The sequence below is a fragment of the Fringilla coelebs genome (assembly GCF_963513975.1).
Source record: "Fringilla coelebs genome assembly, chromosome: 2".
Taxonomy (NCBI): domain Eukaryota; kingdom Metazoa; phylum Chordata; class Aves; order Passeriformes; family Fringillidae; genus Fringilla; species Fringilla coelebs.
In genome coordinates this window covers 460,569-482,758 of record NC_140029.1, presented here as the reverse complement: position 1 = coordinate 482,758, position 22,190 = coordinate 460,569, and the positions used below count along the sequence as shown (strand labels likewise).

The following is a 22,190-nucleotide window of genomic DNA, read 5'->3' as shown; positions in this document are numbered from 1 at the left end:
GTTCTCAGGGGATGTTGTGTTGCAGGGATTGTCCTGACACGAGCTGGCTACTACACCATCCCGACGCTGGAGGAGCTGGCCCGGCTGACCAACGACAGGAAGGAATGTATCGTGACAGACTTCACCATCGGCCGCACAGGTGAGAGCCCCAGCCTTCCTGGGCCTTCCTGGGCCTTCAGCCTGACCCAGGGATCCTAAAGCTGCAGAGCCTCAGTTCCAAACCCTCAGTCTGACTGCCACCAGTGCCCTTGCTTTGGGAGAAGTTGCCATCAAAGTTTTGTAGGATTTTAGGATAAAATAAATCCCAGTATCACAGACTGATTTGGTTTGGGAAGGGCATTAAAGCTCATCCCATTCCATGGGCAGGGACACATTCCACTGTCCCAGGCTGCTCCAAACCCTATCCAGCCTGGCCTTGGACATTTCCAGGGATCCAGGGGCAGCCACAGCATGTCTGGGGCTTCTCCACCCTGCCAGGGAAAAATTCCTCATTCCCAAGATCCCATCTAGCCCTGCCTTCTGGCCATGGGAGCAATTTCCTGTGTCCTGTCCCTCCAGGCCTTGTCCCCAGTCTCTCTGCAGCTCTCCTGAAGCCCCTTTAGGCCCTGGCTGGAGCCTTCCCTTCTCCAGGTTGAGCATTCCCAGCTCTCCCAGCCATTTGAAATTGGTGTCAAAGTTGATAAGGCTCCTCCGGAGTTTTCTCAGGGGGAAGGAGATTTTGCTGTGCTCAGGAGACAGGACAGGGCTGGGTGGGACAGGAGGAGCACAGCAGGTGTGTGGGCTCTCTGGCACATGACTTTTCACAGACAATTTAATTGTGACTTTTTGGGTTGTTATGCAGGTTATGGATCGATTTACTTCGAAGGAGAGATAAATCTAACAAACTTAAACCTGGATGAGATTGTACATATCCGGAGAAAAGAAGTTATTGTTTACCCTGACGACGAAAAAAAACCTCCGATTGGGGAAGGGTTAAATAGGTGAGTGTTAGATAAGGATGATTTTTAGAACCCTGACAGTCTGCTGTGCTTGCAGGCTGCAACCAAGAGACAAATCCAGATGGTGCATTTGGGTTACAGTGTCAGCGAGTTCCTTCCAGGTTTCTGAACCACAGATTGGGTTTAAGAGCCGATAGGTGTTTCCCTTGTGGGGCTGTGCTCTGCTCAGGTTCCCAGCCCCTCGTCTCTGAGCCCGTTGTCCTTTGGCAGGCGAGCTGAGGTGACCCTGGACGGGGTGTGGCCCACGGACAAGACGTCGCGGTGCCTGATCAAGAGCCCGGAGCGGCTGGCCGAGATGGACTACGAGGGCCGGCTGGAGGCCGTGTCCCGCAGGCAGGGCGCGCGCTTCAAGGAGTACCGCCCCGAGACCGGCTCCTGGGTCTTCAAGGTGAGCCACCCTGCAGCTCTGCCTGGCCTGCAGGCTCCTCAGCATCCCCAGATCGAGGCATTCTGACTTTGGACAGCTGTCTGGAATCCCTCAGCTCTGGTGAGAACCGTCCTCATCAGAGCAGCTCCTCATTCCTGGGAGCATTCAAGGTCAGGTTGGATGGGGCTTGGACCAACCTGCGCTAGTGGAAGTGCATGCTTATGGAATATATATCCCTGCTCATGGAATGAATGAGCTTTAAGGCCCCTCCCAGTCCAAACCAGTCTGGAGTTAGGTGGTGAAAACTGTGGCCCCAGACCTGCCTAGAGCAGGTGGTTTTGTAATACACATAATCAATAACACATGTGAAATCATACAATTACCAAGCACTACAACACTGAACTGTCGTCCCTGAGTCTGCGACAGCTGATAAACTTTAAAACAACAGCCTCTGTAGAGAGGCTGAGTTTGTTGCAGGTGTCCCAAGAGTTGTGTGTTAGGACACCTGTATAGGGCACAGTTACACCTGCCCAGTGTTCAGGCCTTTCAGAAGTTTCACTTCAAGCTGTGACACCTTTGTCCTTCTCCTTAACACAGGTAGCACACTTTTCCAAGTACGGCTTGCAAGATTCTGACGAGGAGGAGGAAGATCATCCTTTAAAAGTGGACACCAAGAAGTTAAAGACCACACCTGTGCCACCCCCAGGGCACCTGCCACCCCAGCAGATGGCCCTGAACGGCAAACCAGCGCCCCCGGCTCAGGTAGAAGGAGAGCAGTGACAAAAGGGGGTTGATGACACGGAATTTGGAGAATAGCTGTGCCTGGGAAGGGGTGGTTGGAGTAACGTGCAATCTGGAGAGTGAAGCCTGACAGAAACTCTTCTGAGCTCTGCCTGAGTGGCTGTGTGTTGTTTTCCTTTGAGACACTTGACATTTCAGACTAAGGATGGGGTGGGGAGGCTTTCAACCCTTGTTTCTTGTTTGAATTCTAGTCTGAGTTTGGCAGATTTGCACCTCTTCTGGAAGAACCCTTGTTTTTGTGACTATTAAATGCACGCCCGTAATGCCACCGCCGTGTGCTGCCTGCCTGGACAGTGATGCTGTGCACTCAGTTGCCTTTACCACCATTAGTGTGCAAGACTGTCTGCTTTCCATTTTAAGAATGTGCTCTATTTTTATTAAAATAATACATTTTGTAAGGCTGGCTATATGCTGGCTTTGTAAACATATTTGTGTTGGATGTGACTGCTTTAAACCTTTGCAAAACATCCTCAGTGCTGGGCCCATCTTACACAGGAATGTTTGATCCACAGGTGGTGTTTGATCTAGTTCACTGGGAATACCAGGAGCCCAGGTGGGCAAGAGGGCAGGGATTGTCCCCTGTGCTGAGCACTGTGTGACACCTTGAGGCCTGTGTCCAGTTCTGGTCCTGCAGGAGAGACCTGGAGGGGCTGGAGCATGTCCAGGGCAGGGAATGGAGCTGGGAAGGGGCTGGAGCCCCAGGAGGGGCTGAGTGGGCTGGGGAAAGGGCTGAGCCTGGAGAAAAGGAGGCTCAGGGAAGCCCTTGCGGCTCTGCACAAGTCCCTGCCAGGAGGGCAGAGTAGGGAAATGGCCTCAAGTTGTGCCAGGGGAGGTTTAGATTGGATATTGGGAAAATTTTTTCCTGAAAAGGGCTGTCCAGCCCTGGCACAGGTTGCCCGGGGCAGTGGTGAAGTCACCTCCCTGAGGGATTCCACAGCCTGTGGATGTGGCACTTGGGATGGAGTCAGTGGTGGCCCTGGCAGTGCTGGGGCATGGTTGGACCTGGTGGGCTCCGAAGCTTTTCCCACCTCAGTAGTTCTGTGTTTCTAACACAGAACTTGTCCCTGGTAGCCAGTGTGAGTCTCTGCTGACCATTTGTGTGGCAGGAGAGCAGAGCTCTCCAGGTAGGTGAGAGAGGCTCTCAGGACCCTGATCCCTGTTCAGCAATTCCAAAGCACCATCTGCTCCCTGGGCAGAGCACCCTGCTGCTGGGGCGGGCTGGGGGCTGCCAGCTCTGCTGCATTCTGCATGGAGAATCCTAGAGCAGTGGCCGGCTGCTGCTCCAGCTCTCCTGGCTCCTCAGCTAATTAACACCCACTCATTAATCCCTCTGCTGGAGTAGATCCTTGACTATTTGCATTTTGAGCTGCACACATGGCTGCCCAACAGCATCACTTCAGCTCCCCTCCCTGCTTCATGTTCAGACTGGGGGGACCAGAGCTGAGGTTATAAACACTCAGGAACACTGGGAGTATCACTGATCTATTCAAATATTCTTGCACAATCCAGTGTGCTTAGTGAAAACTCCTCCAGGTTCATTAACCTCTCTGACTTGCATAACATTAACTTAGGTTTTAATTTCTGAAATTAGGAAAAACAGCAGTTTCCCAAAACCCTAAGAAACATCATAGCATCGCTTAAAACATCCCAAAAACCTGGTGTAGAACACATCTGATAATACTATTATTTGGGCTGTAAGAAGCATTTAGTATGTAGACTTGGTTTTTTGCTTTGTCTTCCCTCAGTAAGTTAAATATTAATGAATTTATTAATATTGCAAGGGAGCTTGCTGCATTAAAGCCCAATGAAGGGAGCAGTGAAACTTGTGTGTTTGTAACCATATTTTGACTTGTAAATCTGTTCCACACGTGGGGCCAGGTTCAGATTCTGCATCTGCCGCTCAGTTCTGTCCTTACAGACACCCCCAGGTGATTTTATCTCAGCTGAGAACTTTCACCGCATCCTGGCTGGTTCTAGAGAGCTAAGCACAGCTTGTGAACATGCTCCTTAATTCCTGAGCAGGATTCCCAGGACACTCCCTGCCTAGGCTTCCTCACTCCTGTTTTTGCATCACTTCAGTGCTCTTTACTCTGTTTTTTCTGGGAAGCTGGAAGCACGAGGCTTTCGCAGGACACAAAGTGAGTCATGGGATGGTTAAACTAGAACCAAGCCAGTACATGAGAGCTCAGGTCCCACAGAGCCAGCTGAGCAAAAGTACAGCCCCTGTGAGCAGTTAGCCATGGAATCGTGGAAGGGTTTGGGTTAGAGGGACCTTAAAGTCCATCCAGGGCCACCCCTGTCCCAGGCTGCTCCAGCCCCAGTGTCCAGCCTGGCCTTGGGCACTGCCTGGGATCCAGGGACAGCCTCAGCTGCTCTGGGCACCCTGGGCCAGGGCCTGCCCATTACAGTATCCATGTGAAATGCAGATCTTTGTGGAATGTAGGCTCTGTGATTGGAGTTTGTACCGCATGGGATGGAGCTAGGAGGAGGGGAGGGAGGGAGGCAGGCAGGACACAACAGAGCTCTCCCTCGCTGGGCACGTGAGAACTGCACTGCTGAAGAACAGTTTCCTAAACTGCATGGCAGAACTGGGAAAACTCCAGGAGGGCACCGCTGCTCTGGGACTGCTCCTTCCCTGGCATGGCACACCCTGAAGGTTCTGTGTGTCCATCCCTGCCCTTGGTGCGCAGCCTTGGCCGAGCCCACAGGTGCTGCTGGGAGCCGTGGCTGTCCTGGCTGAGCTGTGCTCTGTGGGTGTGACCTGGCCTCTGTATCCGCAGCCCCTGGAGCTGGAGCAGCTGAGCAGGCTGGTGGAGCTGGACAGTGACATGGCAGACGTCACCCAGGAGCCAGTCCAGGAGCCCTTGGCAGAGGATGCCCTGGCCGAGGAGCAGGAGGCAGTGCCAGCGTCCACGCACATCGCATCCACCCAGGGCATCAACCCCTACGTGCTGCAGGTCAGTGTCCTGCCCCTGCTTCTCTCTGGGAAATGAGGGGAGCGCTTCTCAAGGAGGTTTTTGTCTCCCCAAGGGTGGTCACACACCAGCCTGTAATGTTCAGGGCATCCCATGGGGTGGGACTGAGCTCACACACCACACCTCTGTTCTGGGAAAAGTCCCACACGTGGAGAGCTGAGTGCTGACATGGAACACCTTAAAGCCAGAGCTCAGTTTCCAGAACTCTGGCCTGTGGGCACTGAGACAAGCTGAACTGATACCAGAGCAGCTGCCTTGGGCACCTTCTGCCTTGGTAGAAAAAAATGTTTTGGGGTAACTAGTCTTGATTTGGAGCTTGGTGTTGATGCTTTTATTTCACAGTACCAGAGAAGATTTGGGTTGAGTAAAACCATAAAGCCCATCCCACCCCTGCCATGGCAGGGACACCTCCCACTGCCCCAGGTGCTCCAGCCCCAGTGTCCAGCCTGGCCTTGGACACTGCCAGGGATCCAGGGGCAGCCCCAGCTGCTCTGGGCACCCTGTGCCAGGGCCTGCCCACCCTGCCAGGGAACAATTCCTCATTGCCAAGATCCCACCCAGCCCTGCCCTCTGGCACTGGCAGCCATTCCCTGGCTCCTGTCCCTCCAGCTCTTTATAATTTTTGTGGAAGGACAGAACCTTGAACATTTTTGGGCTTCTCCATGTAATGACAAATAGACCAGTTAATCCTTAAGCTGACAAACAGCAGACAGAGCTACGATCTAAGAAATCAGGATTATTGTGGGATGTCCCCCCCATCCCCAGTGAGTCCTGTGCAGTGTTGTAACAAGTAGTTGTAAAACCTCATCCATCAGGCAGCATGCCTGAGCTGTCCCTCCACTGTTCTTTGGAATGTTTGCAGCATGGCTGTGTTGTTTGGTCATGTGCTGCATGTAGGAGTTTTTTTGAGTGGGAAGAGCTAATCTGATGAGCTTAGTGAGCTGCAGCTGTGGGAGGGATTGCTGATGTTCTGGCTTGGCTTCCCACATCCTCAGATCATGAAAGCTTCCTTGCTTGCTGATGATGACGACCTGGATTTGATCCTGGATTATCCTGGGAAGCAGCAACCTGTCAGGATGGACACTTCCCAAGAGATCTGCTCCCCAAGGCTTCCCATTTCAAAATCACATGGACAGAAAAGACACTCAGGTATGGTGAGAAACCACAGATGGTGTGAAGGAAGGTGAATTTTAACATAAACAGGCAAAATCCTGGGGTCTGCAGCAGTTCCTTCCTGCCACTCCTTCCTCCTCTGTTAATTCCCTGCTCCAGCACAAGCCCTGCCCTGAATGCTTCAGCGCCTGGAGCACCTCCTCTGATGCTTGCATTGATCTTTTAACTTCTTTTTTTCTTTTCTTTTTTTTTTTATCTGCTTCTGTGGGTTTTTTCCCCTTTCAAGATCTCTCACAGGCACCAACTTTGCAGCTTGGTTTGGAGGTGGCCTGTGGTGGCTCTGCTGTGGGCACCAGCTGTGCCCTGCACAGGGCAGCCCCTGCCAGATTCCCCCACTGCCCTAACCTTGCCCCTTGCACCCAGTGCACCCACTAAGTGGTGCTTTCCATAGGGATATTGAGGAACACCTCTGGGAACAAGCAGGAAGGTGCTCCCTGATGGAGGAAACCCATTAATTCAGATCTGTTAATCAATTCAAAGCCCGTGTGGCTGGCAGGGACAGCCCTGCGGTGTGTGTGAGCCCTGCTGATCCGTGTGCCACCCCACTTCTGTTCTGATGTCCTGACTGCAGCATTAAATCAGGGACTCCTTTGGGAATGGCCCAGTTTGGGATGGGGCTGTGCCTTTCCCCTTCCTGGGAGCACCCCATGTGTTCCTGTGGGCAGTGCTGGAGGTTCAGTGGGACTCAGCACTGCACACGCTCACACTTAGCTCCGTGTTCCCATCGCACCATCCAGACATTTGTCACTGGCTATTCTGGCAATTTCTGAAATCCCTTCAAAGCCCAGAAATGCTCTCTGAAATACGGGTGCCCTTCCACTGAACCGTTCTTCTGCTTCTCCCCGTCAGCTGCTGGGCTGCTGCAATCCAAGTTTGCCAGTGTCCTTTCCCAAGCCCCGAGTGCTGCCGTGGCAGATGCCAAGGGCCCCAGGACTTTGGACGGTGCCCCCTCGGCTGCGCTGTGGTCGGCGGCGTCCCCGCTGGCCTCGGCCTTCGCGGTGCCCGCGGCCGTGCCCGAGGTGCAGGTGAAGACAGTGGGGGCCCGCCGGCAGCGTGGGCTCGTCCCTCTGGAGAGGTCCATCACCTACGGGAAAGGGAAGCTCCTGATGGACATGGGACTCTTCATGGGCCGCTCCTTCCGTGTGGGCTGGGGCCCCAACTGGACGCTGGTCAATTGTGGAGATCAGCTGAGCGCCTCCAGTGAAGTGGAAGATGCTCAGTTGGAGCCTGTGGAATATGGATTCCTGCCCACTCCCGTGGCTCCCAAATCGTGAGTAGTGATTCCCTTCAGGATGGGTGTGACAGGCTCACTCTCCGTGACTGGCAGAATCCTGGTTGCAGGTCGCTGTTCCTTCTGACATGCAGGAGTGGTGCTAGATGGTGTTAGCCATCGAGATCTCCTTCATGGCCCTTCTCCACAAAAATATATCTGTCAAATCCTGGAATAGCATAGTGAGAGGGTTTGGTTTTTCTTTTTTATCAAACAAATAGCACTGTCACCCAGCACAAGGTTGAAGGGAAGGTTCAAAGTTGTTGTCTAGAAAGCTTACAGTCTGTTGGTTCTCCCTGAGGACATCTGCCCTACCTGAGGAAGTTCTAGTTCAATTCCCAGACACCTTCATACTGCCTGTGCATCCAGCAGCACGTGGGCCTGTAGGGTCTCCATACCTGAACCAGGCTGGAATATAGCCCAGTCCCACCATTTAAGTGCTCCAGAAGGCTTGTGTGGATGTTCTCCAGCATATGTGAAGTGCTGAGGAATGAGCTGGGGGGAAGGTGTGCTTGCTGCCTCTGCAGAGGTCAGGAGTCACAGTTTATTCACCAAATCACAGAAGGTTTGGGTTCAGAGACTTAAAGACCATCTTGTTCCACCCCACTGCTGTGGCCAGGGACACTTCCACTACCCCAGGTTGTTCAGGGCCCCAAAGCCTGGCTCCAAATCCCAGACTCTCACCAGAATCTTCATGCCTTGGGTCATGTTTTACTGTCGTTTTAATTAGGACAAGCTGCAGCATGAGCTGCTCCACTTGCATGGAGAACATGCAGAACTTTTGCTACTTGGTCTGTCTCCTCTTTTCCTCCAGACTCACAGAATCCCCTTTCAAAGTTCACGTGGAAAAGTTGAGCTTGGAACAATGGAAGATGGACAGAGACAAGGAGCTGTATCTCACCCCTCTGGAGATAAAGCTGAAGCACAGCACTGTCCATATGGATGAGCCCTGTCCTCTCCTGGCCCCCAACCCCGGAGTCTCTGCTATCCATGACTATGCTGACTGGGCCAGGAAAGCATCTGAGGATCCTGCTGTGGCAGAGAGTGAGTATAGAAGGATCCTTCTCACAGAATGGTTTAGGCTGGAGCAGCCCTGCCAGCCCAGGCAGTGCCAGCTGTGCCCCATGGCCACCTTGTCCCCAGCCCAGAGCACTCAGTGCCACCTCCAGGGCACACCTGCAGGGATGGGCACTGCAGAGCTCCCTGGACAGCCCCTTCCAAACACGGTGGGGACAGTGAGCCCTCCAGGGTGGGGGCAGTGAGCCCTCCAGAGTTATCCTCACATGAGCCCCTCTGAGTTCTGTGCTCCCACTCCTGACGCTGGGTGTGTGTCCCCACAGCCGTTGTGAAGCACTGGTGCTTGGCCTGGACGTTATGTGAGGCCATCTGGGGCAAGCTGAAGGAGCTGGAGGCCAGCCTGGAGGAGCCCAGCGAGTACGTGCTGGCGCTGGAGCGGCGCCGCGCCTTCTCGCGCTGGCTCTCCGAGACGGCGGCCGGGCGCATCGAGGAGGAGGTGGCTCTGTCCCGGCACGGCAGCCACGTCGAGGCCGTGTTCAGCTGCCTCACGGGCAAGAGGATCGGCGAGGCCTGCAGGCTGGCACAGCAGGCAGGTGAGCACCCCGGACTGCTGGGCACTGCCCAGGCAATGGGCACAGCAGCCCCGAGGCTGCCAGAGCTCCAGGAGCCTTGGCCAGCCCTGCCAGGGATGCCCAGGGTGGGATTGCTGGGGGTCTGGGCAGGGCAGGGGTGGCACTGGGCAATCTTTGTGGGTCCCTGCGGCTCACGTATTCTGGGATTCTGTAAAGTGCCTAAATCACAGCTTTTGTGTAGAGGAGAAAGGATGTGCACAAAGAGGGATTAAACTTGGAGAGCTCATAGTTGACTGGCTGTTGTGCATGTGAAGTGTTCCCTTGTCAGTGACCACAAAATCATGGAATGGGCTGGACTGGAAGGAACTTGAAAGCCCATCCAGTCCCACCCCCCGCCAGAGGCAGGGATTCCTTCTGCTATCTGTGGTTGCTCCAAGCCCTGTCCAGCCTGGTCCTGAAGATTGGGTAGGAGCTGCTGCTGGACTCCCTGGTCCACTTCACTCTGGCTCTGTCAGCTACCTCCAGTTAGGAAGTGCTGCCGGAGTGCATTTGGAACTGGGAGTTTTCATAGTCACTCCTTTGAATTTTTAATGAATGATCTTTTAAGTCGAGCTTCTGTTCAGACATTTTATATTTGGGTTAAAAATGTGTATTTTCCGAGCCTTATGGCAGGTTTTATCCCTGTCTGTTATACCAGGTGTTTATGGAGTGGTTTATTTCATAAGAAATATTGGAGTTGTGGCCTCCCCATTCCTGGAAGTGTTCCATGCCCCAGTGGATGGGGCTTGGAGCAGCTGCCCTAGTGGAAGGTGTCCCTGCCACGGGCAGGGGCTGGAAGGGGATGAGTTTTAGGTTCCCTCCCAGTGTGAAGCCTTGTTGGGGGGCTCTAAGGTGTGCAGCTGAGGGGTGTCCCTGCAGGTGACCACCGCCTGGCGCTGCTGCTGTCACAGCTGGCCGGGAGCCAGCCCGTCAGGGACCTGCTGACCCTGCAGCTGGTGGACTGGCACCGCCTGCACAGCGACCGCTTCATCCAGGAGGAGCGGCTGCGCCTCTTCGCCCTGCTCGCAGGCAAGCCGGTAAGGACAGCCCCGCCAGGACAGCCCACTGCTGGCTCTGACATCCAGGGGGGGCAGGCATGGAGGAATCTGGGTCTGGGCTGTTCGGGTCCAACCCAGCTAGCCATGGACCCCAGCCCACACTGTCTTACATGGACAAAGGCAAAAGACCAGAAGCGCTCTTCTCCACATGGGGACAAATGTCCTACGTTTGTTTCCAAGGTAGAAAAGAGGCCGGGCCGGCTGCCCCTAGGCGCTTTTAAGAACTGGGAAGGGGTCTGGAGGAGAGGAACTACATCCAATGGGATACCAGTGAGGAGGGTGAGGGGAGGGGTAAACCAGGGAGAGCACCACGCTGGCACTTAGGAGTGGGGGAAAGGGGAAGACCATGTGGTGATAGGATAGAAATCATGTGAACAGTGCAAGTTACCAAACACCCAGTGCAAACAACTAAATAACTATTTAGTGCAATACAACAGAAGCTGAAAGGGCCTTTGCATGTTGTCCACAGATGTTTTATTCAGCCATACAGTGAGACGTTCAGGGTCCAAGGGCACACTGGTGGGGAGGGTCCAGGTCCCTGTGCCTCAAGAGGCAGGGGCTGCACAGTGGCATCGGGGCAGTACAAAGATGAGAGCCAGTGGGGGAATAGGGAGGGGGTGGCTGAGGGACATAGGAGCAAGGGAAGGAGCCAATGGGGTCAAACAGCTTTTGAGGGAAGCTTCTTGTGTCTCCCTAACCCAGGGAATGCCTCTCAGGGTTCCCACAACTCCCCCTTTTGATATTATTAAGAAAGCTTCTCTGAAGGATCAACTGAATCAACACAAAATGACAAAAACAATCAAAAGCGCCCATAAGACAATTTTCAAAATGCAGACAATTCTGAGTCCCCAATGTCCAAACAGATTTTCTGGAGCATCTTAGAGCTGGCAGGAGGGATGCAGGGTTTTCTTAGCACGGTTTATCAGGAAACTGACTCAGGAGAAGGTTCCTTCAGCAGGTACTGGTTTTCTGCCACCTGTGGCAGTGTTGTTGGCTGTGATTAGCTCTGTACAAGGTAGGGGGTGGTGTGCCTGTTGGAAACTCCAAATAGAAATCATTAACTTCTAAGAAAAAGATGGTCACTTCAGGGAAACTTTATTTTCTTTCCCTCTCAGTCACCCTCCCCTCTGGTGAGCTGTGCCACGCAGCCACGGGCACTGCAGGGAGGGGCTTCTCTCCCAGAGCCACCTCCTGCTGCTGCACACCTGGCTCCAGGTGTGGCTGAGCAGGGTGTGTGGCCCCAGGGGTGGCTGAGCAGGGTGTGTGGCCCCAGGGGTGGCTGAGCAGGGTGTGTGGCCCCAGGGGTGGCTCAGCAGGGTTTGTGGCCCCAGGGGTGGCTCAGCAGGGTGTGTGGTTCCAGGTGTGGCAGCTCTCTGAGAGGATCAGTGTCAATGTGTGCTCGCTGCTGGACTGGAAGCGCTGCGTGGCCGTGCACCTCTGGTACCTGCTGCCCCCCACAGCCTCCATCTCCCGGGCTCTGGCCATGTACGAGTCAGCCTTTCAGGTGGGTCACTCCTTCCTGTCCTAGAGGAGCCCTTCAGGGGGCTCCTGCCTGTCTGGTGCTGCACAGAGGCTCCTTGAGCAGCCAGGAGTTGCTGAATGTGGGATTGAGTGTAGGATAGGGGGGGGATGGCTTCCCACTGCCAGAGGGCAGGGTTAGGTGGGATACTGGGAAGGAATTCCTTCTGGGAGGGTGGGCAGGCCCTGGCACAGGGTGCCCAGAACAGCTGGGGCTGCCTCTGGATCCCTAAAAGCATCCCAGGCCAGAGTGGACAGGGCTTGGAGCAGCCTGGGACAGTGGAAGGTGTCCCTATGGTAGGGAGTGGAACTGGATTATTTTGAAGGTCCTTTCAGCCCAAACCATTCTGTGTTTCTATAAAATCGTAAGTTCTGTGGAGAAAACCCATTTATGGAGTGTTTCCAGATTTTGTCTAGCTGTTTGACAACTGGACAAAATTAGGAAGAGGGACAGTGGCAAACAGCAGGAAAGCCCTTTTGAGGCAGGCAGCCTGTTCTCCCACTGAGGTCATTAATCCTCAGCTGCCTTGTCCAGGAGCCCATGGTGCCCCACACCTCGTGTGTGCCTCCCCAGCCCCTGTCCCTCACCCTGTGTGTGCCCCCCCAGACACTGTCCCACACTCCTGTGGCTCCATGCATTATGCAGAGCCCTGTGTCTTGCTGCAGAGCTCTCAGCTCTGTGTGCAGCAGGACAAAGGGTTCTGCTGAAAAACATGTTTAATCATTTAACTAAAGCCAGCTCAGCCCTCCATCCTCAAGGCAGCCTAAGCACAGCAGCAAGTCTGGAAACTTGTCACTGATGTTTGCTTCAGTATTTGGTGTGCACAGTGTTGAACCCTTCTGAATCCCCAGCTGTAGGGAAAGTTCTCAGTTGAGTGTTCTGACTGACTCAGTGTGTCCTGTGCTGCTTGTGGCTGCCCAGACCCTGCTTAGCTACAGAGAGAAGGCTCCCTGGGCTGCACCCACTTCATTCCACCAAGGCCTAGGTGGTTTTCCAGCTATAAAAGCCTTTGGGAATACAGGCTGTGTGTGAGAGCTGGCTGTAGCTGCAGGCACTGGTTTGTAAGAGCTCAGTGTGAGACATGAACCAGCCCGAGCATTTTGAGTTCAGGTTTTTCATGTTGCTCCATAGTTCTGAGGAGGTTCCAACTGCAGGTGCAGAAAGAGTCTCCTGAGCCTGCTGAGCTGTGGAATTCAGTTTTGTTCAGTTTCAACAGTAAGTTTGAACACCATATTCTATCTCCCTAGAACACCTCAGAGTGTGAAAAATACGCCTGCTGTCCTCTGCCTCCTTACCTGGAGGATTCTGGGTATGTTATTGAGGAAGATGACAATGGAGGAAGGCCCCTGAGAGATGTCTGCTTTCATTTGTTAAAGCTCTACAGTGACAGGTAAGTGGGCAAAGAGTTCAATAAGTATTCAGAAAAGTCAGGATCTGTCAGTGACTTCCTGAGTTCACCAGCCAGGGGCATGAAATCAGCCTGAAACTCTTGGAGCAGTCCAAAATCAGCCCCACACGTACCCCTGACACAGAAGGTGGTGTCACCTGGGGATGGTAGAGTTGGGAACCTTAAGCTTTGGGGCACATTTGTGGGGGTTTAGGTGCTTTCTGTGTCTGAAGAGTGCAGGAAGGCTTCTCTGTAGCTGCCTTTTTTGAAGGCAGTGAGAAATCTTCAGGGGAGCACATACAGAGGAAAAAGGGTGAGAGTCGGGGTGCAGACTCATAAGAGTTTTAGCAGTAAATACTGTTAATTTTCTTCTTGAAAAAGAAAACCAAACCCCCACACCTATGTAAATCACACACGTGGAGGTGGGTGAAGGGAGGGGACTGGATGTGATGTTGTGGGCACAACCAGCTCTCCCAGTTACCAGTTCTCCTCTGCAGGTCCTATGAGCTTGACCAGCTGCTGGATCCCAGGAGTGTCACCTCTGACCCGCTGGATTTCCGCCTCAGCTGGCACCTGTGGGAGGTGCTCAGGGCCCTGAACTACTGCCACCTGTCCCAGCAGAGCTGGGGGGTGCTCAACACCAGTTATGCTGCCCAGCTGGAGAGCGAGGGGCTGTGGGAATGGGCTGTGTTCGTGATGCTGCACGAGCCTGACGCACAGTGAGTGACCCTGGGTGACTGTCCTGGGCTGGACAGACTGTGACAGACCCTGTATGACTGTCCTGGGCTGGACACACCATGAGTGACCCTGGGTGACTGTCCTGGGCTGGACACACTGTAAGTGACCCTGGGTGACTGTCCTGGGCTGGACATGCTGTGACAGACCCTGAGTGACTGTCCTGGGCTGGACACACAATGACAGACCCTGGGTGACTGTCCTGGGCTGGACACACCATGAGTGACCCTGGGTGACTGTCCTGGGCTGGACAGACTGTGAGTGACCCTGAGTGACTGTCCTGGGCTGGACACACAATGACAGACCCTGGGTGACTGTCCTGGGCTGGACACGCTGTAAGTGACCCTGGGTGACTGTCCTGGGCTGGACAGACTGTGAGTGACCCTGGGTGACTGTCCTGGGCTGGACACACAATGACAGACCCTGGGTGACTGTCCTGGGCTGGACAGACTGTGACAGACCCTGTGTGACTGTCCTGGGCTGGACACACCATGAGTGACCCTGGGTGACTGTCCTGGGCTGGACACACAATGACAGACCCTGGGTGACTGTTCCAGGCCTTGCAATAACTTGGGGTCAATCCTAAAGTCCTGTGGTTGTAGTGGCTTCTCGCACATAGAATTCCCGGAGGGCTTTGTGCCACTTGGGAAAATCCCAGCATCCCAGACTGGAGTGGGGTGAGGGGGACCTTGGGGCCCGTCTCCTGCCACGTCCTGCTCCTGGTGGGTGACAGGAGCGGAGCTGGTCGGTGACAGGTGCCCCGCGTGTCCGCAGTGTCCGTGAGAAGGCGGTGCGGGAGCTGCTGGGCCGGCACTGCGCCCTGGCCGAGAGCCCCGAGTGCTGGGCCAAGGAGAGCTTCCTGACACAGCGCCTCTGCGTGCCCCCGCGCTGGATCCACGAGGCCAAGGCCGTCCGCGCCCGGATGGAGGGCGACAAGCACAAGGAGGCCCTTTTCCTCTTCAAGGCTGGGCACTGGAACCAGTGCCACAAGCTGGTTGTCAGGCACTTGGCCTCAGGTGGGTCTTGCTGCTCGTCTTGCGTCCTGTCCTTTGAGCAGCACACAAAAGCTGGAGTGGGAGTGGCATCCCCTCTGCTGTGGAGCCAGGCTGGCAGAGCTGGGGGTGCTCACCTGCAGAGGAGAAGGCTCCAGGGAGAGCTCAGAGCCCCTGGCAGGGCCTGAAGGGGCTCCAGGAGAGCTGCAGAGGGACTGGGGACAAGTGGAAGGGGTGGGATCAGATGATATTTAAGATCACTCCCAACCCAAACCAGTGAGTGACTCCATGATTCCAAGCCTTGGGGTGGCTATTGAAGGGATCAGGCTGGGTTTGGAGCAGCAGAGTCAGCACAGAGGGCCTGGCACTTCCCTGGATAGCTGGTGTAGTGCTTTTCCTGGGCAAACAGGGAAGCAGGGCGGTGCTTTCCCTGCTGCAAGCCCCACCTTCCTAGAGCACAGGGGCCTCTGGGGACAAGGGCAGCAGTGGCCTTCCTGTTCCCTGCTCTGTGGGAGATGGGGTGGGCTCTGTTCCTAACTCCAGTTCTCTCCAGATGCAATTATCAACGAGAACTACAAGTACCTGAAGGGATTCCTGGAGGACCTGGCGCCCCCGGAGCGCAGCGCGCTCATTCAGGACTGGGAGCTGGCGGGGCTGGTCTACCTCGACTACATCCGTGTCAACGAGATGCTGGACAGGATTCAGCAGGTGGGGCAGCTGCCTTCCCATGCTCGGCAGCTCACACGGGGGCTGCCTTGAAGCTCTCACGGCTGTTGAGGGGCAGTCGGTGCTTCTCTTTGGCCGGCACTTCAAACTGAACGTGGGGCATCTCTAAAACCGGGCTTTGCTGTCACAGCAAGGGTGGGCTGCGTCCCGTGGGAGCGTGACAGTGACAAGTGAAAGGGATGGGACAAACCCTGCAATCTCCATGTCCATTCCCCCATATTCCTGTCCGGGCTTCCCCTTTGCCTGCTCTGGTGTGAATTCAGGCAGGTTTTGGTGTAGTGTCACCCAGTGGGTGAGTTTGGCCTTGGAGCTGACCCGTGTTTGCTTCCAGCTGGATGTTTCCACCTACGAGCTGGAGCGGTTACACACCAAAGTGACGTCCCTGTGCAACAGGATAGAGCAGCTGCAGTGCCACACGGCCAAGGACCGCCTGGCTCAGTCAGGTATGGTGACACCCTGTCCAGCAGCTCCCTGGGACAGCCAGTTCCACACCTGGCTGCCGCCTGGGCAGCAGCTGTATCCCCATCTCACAGAATCAGTTAGGTTGGAAAAGACCTTTCAGACTGAGTCCAACCATTCCCCAGCACTGCCAAGGCCACCACTGACCCATGTCCCCAAGTGTCACATCCACACAGCTGTGAAATCCCTGCAGGGATGGGCACTCCAAACCTCCCTGGGCAGCTGTGCCAGGGCTGCATTCCTTCCTATCTGGGAAGGAATTGTCTCCATATCCAAGCTGAGTCTGCCCTTGCCCGGCCTGAGGCCATTCCCTCTGCTCGTGTCACTGTTCCAGGGAGCAGAGCCCAATCCCCCCATTTGCCCCTTCCTGCCAAGGATTTGAGAAGTGTGAGAAGGTCCCTCCTTGGGCTCATTTTCTGCAGGCTGAGCCACCTCAAGCCTTTGGAGGAAGAATTTTTCCCCAGTATCCAACCTAAATCCCCCCGGCATAGCCTGAGGTTGTTTGCTCTCTCCCTGTGGCTGCACTGCCTGTGCTGAGGGAGGGAGCAGGGAGAGGACAGCACATCCAGTGCCTTCACTCCCGAGCCGCCCCAGCCCCATCAGTCCTGGCTGGGTTTGCTCTGGAGCCCTCCCGGGGTGGAGCACACGCAGGGTGTGGTGGTGTTTGCAGGACAGGGGAAGAGATGAGAATCTTGACTCCATGCTTAAGAAGGCTGATATATTATTCTATTATATACATTATATTAAAAGAAAATTATATACTAAAAGAATAGAAGAAAGGATTTCATCAGAAGGCTAGCAAAGGAAAAGAAGGAATGATAATAAAGTCTTGTGAGTGACCAGAGAGTCCAAGACAGCTGGACTGTGATTGGCCATTAATTAAAAACAGCCACTTGAGACCAATCACAGATGCACCTGTTGTATTCCACAGCTGCAGATAATCATTGTTCACATTTCATTCCTTGGGCCTCTCAGCTTCTCAGGGGAAAAAGTCCTAGCGAAAGGGTTTTTCATAAAACATGTCCGTGACAGCCGAGCCCTGTCCCGCTCTTGCAGACATGGCGAAGCGCGTGGCCAACGTGCTGCGGGCGGTGCTGAGCCTGCAGCAGGGCCCCGAGGCGGGCCCCGAGCCCGCGGAGCCGCGCGTGCCGCTGCGCCTGCTGGCCCCGCACATCGGCCGCCTGCCCATGCCCGAGGACTACGCGCTGGAGGAGCTGCGCGGCCTCACCCAGGCCTACCTGCGCGAGCTGGCCCTGGCCGCGCACTGAGCGCCGCCGGGACTCGCCGGGACTCCCCCGGGACGGGCGGCCGGGGCAGGGCTGCCCGCTGGGGAACGGCCCCGTGCGCCCCGCGGGCCCGCCCCGGCGCCCGGCACCGCCCCGGGGTGCGCACCCAGGGTCTTCATGCATGAGGAGTATCGAAAGGTTTTTATCAAAAAATATAAATAAATGCTCTAGATTATTTTCCTGTCTTTTTGAAAACCACAAATAAAATGTTTATAGTACTCCCATGGGTTCCTTTGGTTTCTACGGCAGGGTTTGGGTTTGGAGGTGTGTCCTTTGCTGTGTCACCCCGGGGTGGTTGGGTGGAGGGTAAAGACAGCCCAGGAATGTTTGATACAATCCCACCTTGCCTTAGGTGGTGATCAGGGTAGGCTGCTTCAGAATCTTGGGAGAAAACATCACTCATCTCTGGGACAGAGTGTGGGGAACCCAGATAAACCAGATTGTGGCCTTTTGGTACTGAAAGTGGCTCGTGTAAAAGCTGCAGAGGGACTGGGGACAAGGATGGAGGGACAGCACACAGGGAATGGCTGCCAGTGCCAGAGGGCAGGGCTGGGTGGGAGCTTGGCAATGAGGAATTGTTCCCTGGCAGGGTGGGCAGGCCCTGGCCCAGGGTACCCAGAGCAGCTGGGGCTGCCCCTGGATCCCTGGCAGTGCCCAAGGCCAGGCTGGGCACTGGGGCAGGAGGAGCCTGGGACAGTGGGAGGTGTCCCTGTCCCTGGCCGGTGGCACGTTCAGGTGACACTGGCTGTGTGCAGGGGCCGGGTCACTGCGGCTTCGCCTCCTTCCATTACTGTAATTGGGCCTGAGCGGCCCCGGCCCGGCCGGCACGGGCTGGGATGAATAATTCACCGCCTGGAAACAAAACCTCCGGCCTCAAAACCGCTCGACATCTGCCGCCGGGGCTCGGCGTGGGAACGGTGCCAGGAGGCGCCGGGGGAGAGGAGCCGGTGGATTCCCCGGGGCTGGAGCTGGGGATGCTCCGGCACCTCCGAGCCCGGCGCCGCTGCCCCTCGCTGCTTCGTCTCCTGGCTCGTGCCCCTCAATCTCCCTGGGTTTTCCTCCCACCGAGCGGGAAGGATCTGCCTCTTCCCTTCCCTTGCTCTTTCCAAGCCCGGAGAGGGGGATGTCCCTTGCCGTTCAGGGCGGTCACTCCGCTCCGGGGCTGCACCAGTCGCCCTCGGCTCCGCCGTGTCCCGGTGTGGCGGGTGCGGTGTCCCCGGGCTGGGGCCGGTGCCGGGCAGGGACAGGCACCGCGTGGCTGCCACCGGCGCCCCCCAAACCCATCCCCGAAGGGGCTCTGCTGCACCCGGAGCCCGTCCCGGCCCCTGCCCGCTCCCAGCCGGGCCCTGCGGGGCTCACCCACCGTAACCCCTCGCCGTGGGTGCCTGGGGGGCCGTGCTCCCCCGCCCTGTCCCCGCCCTGACGTCACCCGGCCCCCCCGTGTCCCCGCACCTGCGGCGGGATGGAGCCCGGAGCTCGCCTGTGCCTCGCCCTCTGCCTCGCCGGCGTCCTCCCGGCCCCCGGTGAGCAGGGGGGCTCGAGGGGCGCGGACCCCCCTCCCCCGGTCCCTGGGGCAGCATCGCCCCGCACGCGGGGAATCCCGGGGCTGGGGGCTCGGGCTGGCGGTGAGGGGGGACGGGGGTCCCGTCGGGGTCCCTGTCCCTCCCAGCTGCAGGAGGGTCCCGCGGCCGGGCCCTGGGGATCCCACGGGAGGGGTTCGGCTGCACCCCGGCCCCTCCAAGCCCCGCTCCGCCTGTCTCCAGGCTGCCGGGCGGCGCCGGGAAGGTTCGCCTACAAACTGCTCCACGACCTCTTCGCCAACTACTCCAGCGCCCTGCGCCCCGTGGAGGACACGGACCGGGCGCTCAACGTCACCCTCAAGGTCACCTTGGCCCAGATCATCGACATGGTGAGCGCCGGGCACGGCACCGGCCCCGCGCCCTGCTCCCCGCACCGGGTCCTGCTCGACCCCGCGCTGACGCTCAGCCCTTGAAACCAGCCCGGATCCGCCCCCAGAGCAGCCCAGGAGGTTTCGAGTCAGCTCAGAGCACTTTGCAGACAGCCCGGTTCCCCCCCAAAACCCCACGAGCCCCTCGAACCGAGCTCAGCTCCGCGGGACACCCGGAGATGCCGCTGGGCCGGCTGGGGGCCGAGGGGAGCGGGGCGGCAGCGGGGTCCATTCGCCCACGCCCACCCTCTCCCCTCGGCAGGACGAGAGGAACCAGGTGCTCACCTCCTACCTGTGGGTCCGCCAGACCTGGCTGGACGCCCACCTCACCTGGGACAAGGACGAGTACGGCGGCATCGACAGCATCCGCATCCCCAGCAGCTACGTCTGGCGGCCGGACATCATCCTCTACAACAAGTGCGCTGTGCTCGGTACTCGGGGGGGCCCTGCTGGGGCTGGGGGGCTGCGGGGCTGCTGCCAGCCTCGGGCGGGGAGCAGGAGGGTCACGGAGGGGGGCATGGCTGGGGCTGCTGCCAGCCTCGGGCGGGGAGCAGGAGGGTCACGGAGGGGGACAGGCAGGGAGGTGGGGGCGGGGGTGCTGGCAGCAGCCAGCTGTGCTTGGGACTGACCCCAGCAGCGAGGGGACAGCCGGGGGCTGCAAGGGGCACAGGGAGGGGATGTGGCCCCACGGGCACCCCTCTCTGCCCAGCGCCGACGAGCACTTCGGGGGCTCCATGGAGACCAACGTGGTGCTGCGCTCCGACGGGCACATCACCTGGGACTCGCCCGCCATCACCAAGAGCTCCTGCAAGGTGGACGTGTCCTACTTCCCCTTCGACGGGCAGCAGTGCCGCCTCACCTTCGGCTCCTGGACCTACAACGGGAACCAGATCGACCTCCGCAACCAGCTGGACACCGGCGACCTGACGGACTTCGTGGAGAACGTGGAGTGGGAGGTGCTGGGCATGCCGGCCACCAGGAACGTCATCACCTACGGCTGCTGCTCCGAGCCCTACCCCGACGTCACCTACACCCTGCTCCTGCGCCGCCGCGCCTCCTTCTACATCTTCAACCTGCTCCTGCCCTGCATCATGGTCTCCTTCCTGGCGCCCCTGGGCTTCTACCTGCCGGCCGACTCGGGGGAGAAGGTGTCGCTGGGGGTGACGGTGCTGCTGGCCCTCACCGTGTTCCAGCTGCTGGTGGCCGAGAGCATGCCCCCCTCGGAGAGCGTCCCGCTCATCGGTGAGCCCAGGGCGCCCGGCTCTGTGCCAGGGCTGGGCTCGGGGCTCGGCACGGGGGGCAGCGGGACCCCCGGTGCCCCCTGCCAGCGCCCGCTGCCCCCGCAGGGAAGTACTACATCGCCACCATGACCATGATCACGGCCTCCACGGCGCTCACCATCTTCATCATGAACGTGCACCACTGCGGGCCGGGGGCGCGGCCCGTGCCCCCCTGGGCGCGCCGGCTCATCCTGCACCACCTGGCCCGGCTCTGCTGCGTCTACGAGGTGGGCGAGAGCTGCAAGAGCCCCCAGCGGGCGCCGGGCGGGCGGGCAGCAGCGGGGGATGCCGGGGCAGCGGGGGAGAGCCCCGGCGAGGGGCAGGCGGGCACGGAGGTGAGGGGCTGCCCCTGGGACCACTGCCTGTGCCACCACGACGCCCTGCTGAGGAACGTCGGGTACATCGCCGGCTGCTTCCGGCGCCACCGCGCCAACCAGCGCCGCACCGGCGAGTGGAAGAAGGTGGCCAAGGTGATGGACCGCTTCTTCATGTGGGTCTTCTTCCTCATGGTCTTCCTCATGAGCGTGCTGGTCCTGGGCAACGCTGCCTGATGGCTTTGTGGACCCAGCACTGCGACCCCCCAGGGACGGCGGGGGCTGAGGGGCCTCGGGAGGGTGACACGGATGTCCCTGGTCCCCCCCAGAGCTGCAGGGCGGGAGCTGCATCATCCCTGGGGAAGAGGTGCCCGAGAGTGGGACCCCCAGCTGCAGGGCTGGGGGGTCCCAGCCCCTGTCCCGCTGTACCAGAGTGGGCACACACATCCCCCCGTGGCATCCTGCACCTGGGAAATTCCAGAGTGGAAATAAACCGTGGAATGTGTGTCCTGCCCCTGCTGCTGGGGACAGGGGTGCTGCCCGGGGAAGGGTGGCCCTGGGAGGGATGGGGGGGTCAGGCCCTGAGCCCTGGCTGAGGGATGGGGCTCCCCGTGAGAGGGGTGGGGGGCTTCCCATGGGAAGGGGTGCAGGGCCCAGTGGGAACTCTGGGGCTGCTGCCCAGCCTGGCCAGGGTGGGCTGGTCCTGTGGTCTGTCTGTCTGTCTGTCTGTGCCCACCCAGCCCAGCCTGTGGCAGCCACTGTCCCATGGCAGCCTGACCCCTTGGGGAACCCTGCTCTGGGAAGGGAAGGGAAGGGAAGGGAAGGGAAGGGAAGGGAAGGGAAGGGAAGGGAAGGGAAGGGAAGGGAAGGGAAGGGAAGGGAAGGGAAGGTGATAAACTCTCCAGGACTGGTGGGTGTTGTGATGGGGGAGGCTCTCCTGGGCACAGTGACCACCAAAGGAGGAGTTTTGGATTCTCAGAGAAGCAAGGACAGAGGCAGCAGGAACAGAGAGAGATGGCCTTTGGAAGAAGCGGCAGCAAAGCAGGAGGTGACAAGGATGTCCTGAAGTCCTGCAGAGGGAAAACAGGATGTCCCAGCAGCTCTGGAAGAAAGTTGGGAACACCTCCTGGAACTGCATGGGGAGCTGCCAGGGGTCTGCAGCTGCCCAGCACCACCTGTGTGCTCCTGGGCAGCCCCATGGCTCCACTTCGATAGCCTGGCACGTGGGCATGTCCCCTTTGTCAGGTGGCACTCAGATGTCACACAGGGGTCTC

At 57.8% G+C, this 22,190-nt stretch overlaps 2 protein-coding genes across 5 annotated transcripts in view; both read left to right on the top strand.

Annotated features, from left to right (window-relative positions):
• Nucleotides 1–17,592, top strand: part of NUP98 (nucleoporin 98 and 96 precursor) — a 35,640-nt gene extending 18,048 nt beyond the window's left edge. For 3 of the 4 annotated variants that reach the window (XM_084201134.1, XM_084201136.1, XM_084201135.1), the window contains 17 exons: nucleotides 26–139; nucleotides 842–980; nucleotides 1,209–1,386; nucleotides 1,963–2,127; nucleotides 4,947–5,123; nucleotides 6,137–6,290; nucleotides 7,164–7,584; nucleotides 8,399–8,628; nucleotides 8,925–9,194; nucleotides 10,092–10,249; nucleotides 11,631–11,774; nucleotides 13,037–13,179; nucleotides 13,674–13,895; nucleotides 14,686–14,927; nucleotides 15,457–15,611; nucleotides 15,961–16,072; nucleotides 17,145–17,592. In XM_084201134.1, coding sequence (XP_084057260.1) covers nucleotides 26–139; nucleotides 842–980; nucleotides 1,209–1,386; nucleotides 1,963–2,127; nucleotides 4,947–5,123; nucleotides 6,137–6,290; nucleotides 7,164–7,584; nucleotides 8,399–8,628; nucleotides 8,925–9,194; nucleotides 10,092–10,249; nucleotides 11,631–11,774; nucleotides 13,037–13,179; nucleotides 13,674–13,895; nucleotides 14,686–14,927; nucleotides 15,457–15,611; nucleotides 15,961–16,072; nucleotides 17,145–17,356 — 3,236 coding nt within the window. In that variant the 3' untranslated portion in view covers nucleotides 17,357–17,592. Of the gene's footprint in view, nucleotides 1–25; nucleotides 140–841; nucleotides 981–1,208; nucleotides 1,387–1,962; nucleotides 2,128–2,357; nucleotides 2,593–4,946; nucleotides 5,124–6,136; nucleotides 6,291–7,163; nucleotides 7,585–8,398; nucleotides 8,629–8,924; nucleotides 9,195–10,091; nucleotides 10,250–11,630; nucleotides 11,775–13,036; nucleotides 13,180–13,673; nucleotides 13,896–14,685; nucleotides 14,928–15,456; nucleotides 15,612–15,960; nucleotides 16,073–17,144 lie in introns of those variants that run through there. The other variant, XM_084201137.1, reaches the window with a different exon arrangement.
• Nucleotides 17,593–18,824: 1,232 nt separating this feature from the next.
• Nucleotides 18,825–21,374, top strand: CHRNA10 (cholinergic receptor nicotinic alpha 10 subunit). The gene is made up of 5 exons (XM_084201391.1): nucleotides 18,825–18,897; nucleotides 19,138–19,283; nucleotides 19,585–19,739; nucleotides 20,032–20,564; nucleotides 20,669–21,374. The coding sequence occupies exons 1-5, from the start codon at nucleotides 18,837–18,839 to the stop codon at nucleotides 21,151–21,153; spliced, it is 1,380 nt and encodes a 459-aa protein (XP_084057517.1). The 5' UTR covers nucleotides 18,825–18,836; the 3' UTR covers nucleotides 21,154–21,374.
• Nucleotides 21,375–22,190: the final 816 nt, after the last annotated feature.